At 42.1% G+C, this 7,939-nt stretch overlaps 1 protein-coding gene across 1 annotated transcript; it reads right to left on the bottom strand.

Annotated features, from left to right (window-relative positions):
- Positions 1-1,944: 1,944 nt before the first annotated feature.
- On the bottom strand, positions 1,945-6,863 carry LOC139400206 (C-type natriuretic peptide 4-like). Its single transcript, XM_071145196.1, has 3 exons — positions 6,691-6,863; positions 4,916-5,208; positions 1,945-2,322 (listed from the first exon to the last, which is right to left on the bottom strand). The coding sequence occupies exons 1-2, from the start codon at positions 6,781-6,783 to the stop codon at positions 4,939-4,941; spliced, it is 363 nt and encodes a 120-aa protein (XP_071001297.1). The 5' UTR covers positions 6,784-6,863; the 3' UTR covers positions 1,945-2,322; positions 4,916-4,938.
- Between the last annotated feature and the right edge of the window lie 1,076 nt (positions 6,864-7,939).

The following is a 7,939-nucleotide window of genomic DNA, read 5'->3' as shown; positions in this document are numbered from 1 at the left end:
CATCCACCAACATATTATTATGAGTGGAGAAATGAAATGCATTAGGTCTTACAATTTCCAATACCGCCCTAGAAACAAGACCATGGCAAAGACTGAGGAGCAGCTCATTAAACAAGAATATGATGTCCCTTTCCCCATGTATCCCCTTTCCTCTAAGATAGGAACAAATCAAATCAGGGGAGAGCGTCACTCTTACACAGAACCTCCACGCTCCTGTCTTTTCATAGTGACTTCTCTGCAACACATGGATTCCTATGTAGTCTGTAACTAAAATAAATGGACCATGAGATGAGAGACCATGATGAGATGGGCGGATGGTGTTGATTACATCAAGCATTATGGTAAATACAGTAAATTGATCACATGTATTGCTATATATTCTTTGAAGGGCTGTCCATTTTTACATGTTCTATATCATACCCTTAAGATGTTTCTGTCAAATGCTGCTCCAGTTTCAACTATTCTGCCTTATTATTATTCGACCATGCTGGTCATCTATGAACATTTGAACATCTTGACCATGTTTTGTTATAATCTCCACCCGGCACAGCCAGAAGAGGACTGGCCACCCCACATAGCCTGGTTCCTCTCTAGGTTTCTTCCTAGGTTTTGGCCTTTCTAGGGAGTTTTTCCTAGCCACCGTGCTTCTACACCTGCATTGCTTGCTGTTTGGGGTTTTAGGCTGGGTTTCTGTACAGCACTTTGAGATATCAGCTGATGTACGAAGGGCTATATAAATAAATTTGATTTGATTTGATTTGAAATGAATACCCTGTCTTCCGGCTACCGCATGGGCTTCCTATTCTGAAATCACTTCTGTGCTAACGACGTTGCAGGGAGTTAGTTATCCATTTCCAGTGGTCTCTGATTGCCTTAGCTCAGGCTCACTGGCATACAGCTCATGCACCTGCACAGTTGGGAGAATTCCACATTTATTTGCTCACTGCTGCCCTCTTGTGTTTATATATCACACTGCTGAACACTTGCCTTTGTTCAAAAATTGTTGTGTTTATCAAGAGCTGGTTGCAGGTGTAACGGATGTGAAACGGCTAGCTTAGTTAGCGTGGGCGCTAAATAGCGTTTCAATCAGTGATGTCACTTGCTCTGAGACCTTGAAGTAGTAGTTCCCCTTGCTCTGCAAGGGCCGCGGCTTTTGTGGAGCGATGGGTAACGATGCTTCGAGGGTGACTGTTGATGTGTGCAGAAGGTCCCTGGTTCGCGCCCGAGTATGGGCGAGGGGACGGTCTAAAATTATACTGTTACACAGGGTTGTGTTCAATAAGTACCAAATGGAAGAGAACGGATTGAAATAGGGACTTCCTGGCCTTCTCCAATAAGAAATGCTTATTTTCCACTGTAAAAACATTGCAAAACGTTAGGTGTCGTGTGCCTTAATGCTCAACATCCAGGTGATTAAGGATACCTCTGCTGTAGTTGTTCCAATGAATACACACATTCACATGATTGTAAAAAGGAGCTCAACCTGCATACATACGTGACCCTACATGAGGATTAATGAGGATATCCAAGCACTCCAGCCTGACATGTTAAAAGCTGTTGCAGCTTAAGAAACAACAGTTGACGCCGATGATGAAACTGTCGAGAGGAAGCAAGTTATGTATACAGTATCTATATTTGCCATTTGGTCTTGCCTAACAGTTTGTGTTCTTGCATCTCTCTGTCCATTCACTTGCCCCCCTCATTAATAATAAAAAGAGAATTTACAACAGCACTCAATGAAGAGATTTGTTGGCCTATGTAAGCGGTTCACTTTCACGGAACAAAGCCTCAGCCTCAGACTCCCACTGAATAGAGCCCTAGAGACAGTTTCCTCAAATACAGACACTGAAAGGAGACTCATAAGTGCATGGAATGTTTTTTTTTTAATCATTTTGAAAACATTTACAACTGTTTAGGACAAAAAAAAAAAAAAGGTTACAAACAGAATTGACCTGCAGTTTGCATCCATTTCAAAATGTTGCATAAATAAAACTCATATTTATAAATATCTCTTTTTATAAACATATAAATAGTTTTTAAAACATAAATACATTTATGCAGGAATGAAAGTACACGAATGTACAGCAGCAGCGACAATATACAGCTTTGCGGTTTCTAGTTTTTCCACCCTTATCCGCCATTTTGTAATGTGTGTTGGTCTTTATGTTATACATATGGATTGGTGTTTATCATTGTTGTCTCAGTCCTTGAATATGTTGGTCGTGGTGGCTTTTCGTACCAAAAATCGGTCACTTTTTAGGTCATTTTCCTCAGGCGAGGACCAACTTAACCCAAGTTGTCCGAACCCATCGTCTGAATGCTCTGGGAAGAAAGAATAAGAAAAGACCTGGTTAGATGGATTTGTTCACAGAAACCTCTAAATAGATGGATTTGTTCACAGAAACCTCTAAATAGATGGACCTGTTCACAGAAACCTCTAAATAGATGGACCTGTTCACATAAACCTCTAAATAGATGGACCTGTTCACATAAACCTCTAAATAGATGGACCTGTTCACAGACACCTCTAAATAGATGGACCTGTTCACAGAAACCTCTAAATAGATATGGACACAAATTATAGCCGATCACCTGTCAGTCTCACTAAAACAAACTATCTAACTAACTAAACAGTCTCAATGCACACCTCTGCTCCGACCAACCACTGTCCAGACCTTGTCTCTCACACAATCCTTAATTGACTGCCCAATACTCCGCTCATCTCTCACTTCTCACATTAAAGTTGGTAAAAGGAGGAAGAGAGGTGTTTGCCCAAGAAACATACACACTTAGTCACATACTGTATAGACAGTCTGTGAGCCACAGCGTACGCAAGGCACCACACCAGCCCCCCCCCCCCCCGGCAGGATTTCACTGTTAGCCACACACTACCACATGAAGGCCAAGCACCCCTTAGCGCGTTTCACCTGGTTTCCCCATTACCTCATCCTGCATACCGCCCCTTTAATGTTCTGCTTTTTTTTCTGAGCAAAAAGGAAGTGTTTCCTGGAACATTCCTCCTAGGGTGCTGTGTGTGTGTGTTACATGTTTTCTGTGAGTGTTGTCCATCTACAAAGAGAGGAACCTGCTCTCTCTGTAGGTGTTCCTCTTCCTACCTACTAGAGACTGGTCGATGACCTCATAATTGTCCCATAATCCATTCTGCATTACCAAACGGCCTTTGGCCTGACACTGAGATCTACTGTAGATCTTATTGTCAGGCCAAAGGCCATTGATAAAGCGTGTGGGACAATTATGAAGTCATTGATTATGTCCTCATCGTGTTCACATATGTCCCATTAGGCCTTCAGCCAACAGCTATGATTACTTATGACGATGTCCTACAATGTGTATGGACTTCCTAAGGCCAATTTGATCGCTTCCCACAGACTTGGAACATTTCAAGATGGGATTTGTGATCTCATTCTACGGGGCTTTTGTCCTCAACACAAGTCAACACAATGTTCTGTTACAGCATCAGTGGGACACATCGTTATGCCCTCTCCCACTGTCCCACACAGGAAATGCAGATAGCACATAGATGGACTGCTTGTAAAAGTCAATTTGGAGTGGATTGTTCATGATTTCAATCAAGAAGCAGTTGCATTTGTAGGTCTCTCCCTATCCTTCTTCCTAATGCAGTCTTAATCAGATGTGTTTGTATTAGTCAGTAGGCCTAAACCAAAAGGATTAGTCTGTAGGATTTATCCCTACTCTGAATTTTGAGGTCAGGCATGTGTCTTGCACAGATAAGAGTCTACACAGATAAGCACAGATAAGAGTTTTTGTATTCAGTTTTGTCTGTTGCTCTGCCCGCAATTAGTCGTGACGTCGTCAAGTTTGCCACCCATACCCGTCCGTTGGTGGCCTGCCGAGTACGGAGCTCGCATGCTCAGAATCCAAACATGCATGGCTTGAGATGCGGTGACCGGTCGATCGTGTGTAGCTAGCTACTTAGTTTAAATATCAACAATACTGCCACAGCAGCATAACATTTGATTGACAATGAACAGCACTTGATTTACATAATCATCAATATTGGATCTGGTTGGCTGCTACGCGACACAGAGAGAGGCAGAAAGACAAAGAGGAGCCGCTGCATCTACGACCTTCCCATCCAACTCCATCCCTTCTGTCAGGAGTTGCACATGTGTCAGTGCAGCAGCGGCAGCACAGGTAGTCTGGACTCTAGCTAACAAGCCACTCACTATGAGTTAAAATAGCATGAATACTAGGCTATATTATGAAGTCGTTATTTAACCATTTGAGAGCATTGAAGATAAGTCACAACATTCTAACATTTTTGAGCATAGGCCTATTTATTTCCGCAACACACTCCCTCACAAATGCACGGTAGTTACAGTGCCTCCTAAACGCATGATTTTTTACATCGGCAAGAGGGTGGGCTATCAGCGGTCATTGATGTTGATGAATGTAACTCTGCTAGTGAGCTAGCTTGAGTTTTATGAATATCGAGATATGAATGATGAACGTATTTTCATTTTCTTTTGAGGACCTGCCCCCAGGTTGAGAAATTGCAACATGTTGCCAGTCTGACGTGCTCACAGGGGGCCACATCATCACCTCCACGAGCATACATTTATTCTTAAATAAATGTTAAATAAAAAAATAAATAAAAACATGGGTATTTACTGCAAACTGTTCAACGCTTTTACAGTCTATGGGTGACTCATCTGAAATTCTCACAGGATTTATATTGGGGATTTTGTAGTAGGCCCATAGAACGGTCCTCAAATTAGGTTGTTTTCCAATGGTCTATAAAATATATATATATCATTCGCCTTTTTGTCTCCCATCCTAAAGTGGTGGTGATGTACGTTCCTCCTGATTTAATCACATGATGTGTAATTGCGCATGGAGAAAGGGAGATCGCGTGAGAGGTTAGGTTACTTACCAACAAGTCTTGATATGCTTTCTCTAACAGCCCATGCCGCTAATGGTGCCTATCCTGTCCATTTTGTGTCCGAAGCAGCCGCTCCGGGCCGCGGACCCTTTCTTGGTGTTTGATTTGTGTCTCCGTGCGCTGGGCTGGTCGTTCAGCAGTCGCGCCCACATGGCCTTGGCGCGAGTGTCCATGCGCAGGTCTCGCAGCAAGCGTACCCGGGAGCGCACTTTTTCCATCCTCTGCTCTCTCTCGTCCGACGCCATGAACTCCGACAGTTCCTCCCCCAGCAAACTTCTGAGAGACTGGGATACAGAAACAAGAGACACCCGCTTTAGATAATACATTCTCTATGGAAACGACTTGTGTAAGCACCTGTCAGCAGATTGCGCATCTGGGAATGATTCTGATTAACGACAAATATGCGTATTCGGGACATCAATTGCCTACTTCGGCAAGCAGTAAACTCACTATCCTGCACTTTTCCCAACACTTTTTGTTTTCAACTGGCCTTGTAAATGTATTTGTGTTCCATAAGAAACCTTTGCTCAATTATAGGCTACATCTAGGAATGTCAGTGCTGTCTACACTTGACTCGCGTCGGGAAGAACCAAAAGACAGTAGCTACACGACGAGTTCTGACCTAAATTAGCTACTGAATAGAACTCACATAAAATGCTGCAATTAATTGGCCCGTCCTTTGAAACCAAATCCTGAATGTATGTGTGGTCATGGGCTACAGTTGGGCTTTAACACATGGGAAACGGTGTGTATAGCCTTTCTAATTGCACATTCGTTGAATAAAGCGATAAACACTGGTCAGAAATGAGTCTCCCAGTCCCGGGGATTATCGGATGCAGCTGGAGAGACAGGTGCGCATGCAGTAGAATACCCACTCGCACAGACGTCAGTTCAACGTCTTGTTTTGATTTACATTTGGTTGAGTTGTCAACTAACTTGAATTCAACGTTATTTTTTTTAACCATGTCGTTGTATTTAGGTTTAAAGTTGGGTAAAAAATAGTACTAAATTCCCTTACATTGATGACTTTTTGCAAATCCAATCAGTTTTCAACGTTGATTAAAGGACATAATGCTTTTTGTTGTTTAATTATTTGCGCTATGAGTCTCTTGATGGCAGATGCGCCTTTTCAACGGGTGGGAAAGGGATGTTATCTGGTTTAAAAAACACGTTTTCAAAGATATGTAAGATTGACTTAGTAGCCTATTGAAGGCAACCAATATGTATGTTACATGTAGGACGCGCAAAAGCTCATTTGGGTAGTCTACATGTAAAGGTCACTGTGTCCTCATATAGCGCTTCTCAAGACGCGCGCTTGGGTACCAGCATGAATATAGTCAACCGTATGCAATTAAGTAGCCTAAGTGGCTGTAGTTTCGCCGTTGAACACAGTATCTATATATCGCCCGGATCGTTTTAAAAATAAATAAAAAAGCAAGCCTTTCCTTCCAGTAATAGCCTATGTGTACGTTAATTAAGAAAGATACAAACCCCCATCTTCAATATGAGCGGTGTAATGTAAATGCAATGGTCTTAGTATAGTATAGCCTAGGTTATATATATGATACATGGCCATTGATAGTATGCATACCAATATATACATTCCCAGTAGTCTATACACTTGCATCAGTTGTTGATGCTATTTGGGGAACCGTAATGTGAATAATATTAGTTAGCCTATAGCTGCGCACCATGCAAATATAGTTCTCCAAATAATCGCATTCCGCTCACAAATGACAGCGCGCACATCAATGAAGTGACCTCACCTTCTGTTGCGCCGGTGTCAGAGGCTTCGCCCCTGTCCGCAGTGAAAGCAGGGTGATCATAAGTCCACATGCCACCAAATGTGAGATGTTCATTCTGACAAGTTTTTTGTTGTAAAGGATTCCTCTTTGGCGAAGTTCAGTATACGATAAATGATATGGGTTCTCTGTCTCTGCGTCGGTCTTTACTCCAAGCTTCCCAAGTGCTACTCTAACTCTACGAATTACTACTCACGGCTTTATAGCCAGCCGCTGGTGATGTCATGACAACCTGCGTAATGGTCTTCCTTCCCCCTCCCTCTTGTACCTTGCCAATTTCGTTTTTTTTCTTCTTCTGTATAGGCCTACCTGCGTAATCTATTGAGGAGCGTGTCATGCTAAATTATGAATTAAAATGGTACCTACACCGGGCATTATGGCTTAAATTAATGAAATAAAACAAATTACTGTTTCACCATGCACCACTACGACTGGTTTGCCACCAAAACAGTACTTAATTGCTTTGCTTGAAAAGGAGAAATTATATGTAATTCACAAGTGTAGCAGTGTGGCATTGGCAGACACATGATACTCTATTAAAATGCCAACCACCCACCGCGAGGAAATGAGGTTGGACAATGAGTTCCAAAGAAATCAAGACCTGACTTGTTAAATGCAACAGATTTTGTGGGGAATGATAAACCCACTCATTAACGCAGTGTATGTGTATCAAACACCATCCAAAAGATGTACTGTCTTGGTAAATAAATGTGTATTTTTTGTTTGGAATTATGTATTCGTTAGTCAGCTGTGTTTTCTATTGATATACATAATAACAAATAGGCCTATTCAGCCTGTGCACCAACATGTGAAAAAAAATAATGAATAATGCGTAACTTTAAAACACGAGTGTCCAAAACTTGAATTCAAAAGATCTAGGCAATTACAACGTCTCCAGCCTCCTTGTAAATGAGATTGAAACTGAATTTTGGGGGGGTTGTGCGTCGTGTGGACCTGCTGTAGAATTGTAGCCTAATATGCGCTCTCTGATAGGCTGTTTCCTTGGTTATTGTCAGTAATTGGTAGATATTAGACGATACTGATGCTCATTTACTTTATATCAATGCATCCATTTGGGCATCGACCTGGGGGACATGTATGGGTTTAGTCTGCCGTGCGATTCCCATGCAACTACAATCATTACGTGTGTGTGCCTGCTGTCCCTAAAACGTGTACTCTAACCCATCAGTCACGATCAAGAAGCCTATGGTTC

The sequence above is a fragment of the Oncorhynchus clarkii genome, unplaced genomic scaffold, assembly GCF_045791955.1.
Source record: "Oncorhynchus clarkii lewisi isolate Uvic-CL-2024 unplaced genomic scaffold, UVic_Ocla_1.0 unplaced_contig_3447_pilon_pilon, whole genome shotgun sequence".
In the NCBI taxonomy this organism is placed as follows: Eukaryota; Metazoa; Chordata; class Actinopteri; order Salmoniformes; family Salmonidae; genus Oncorhynchus; species Oncorhynchus clarkii.
Note: the sequence above shows the minus strand (reverse complement) of the source record. Positions and strands in the feature narration are given on the sequence as shown.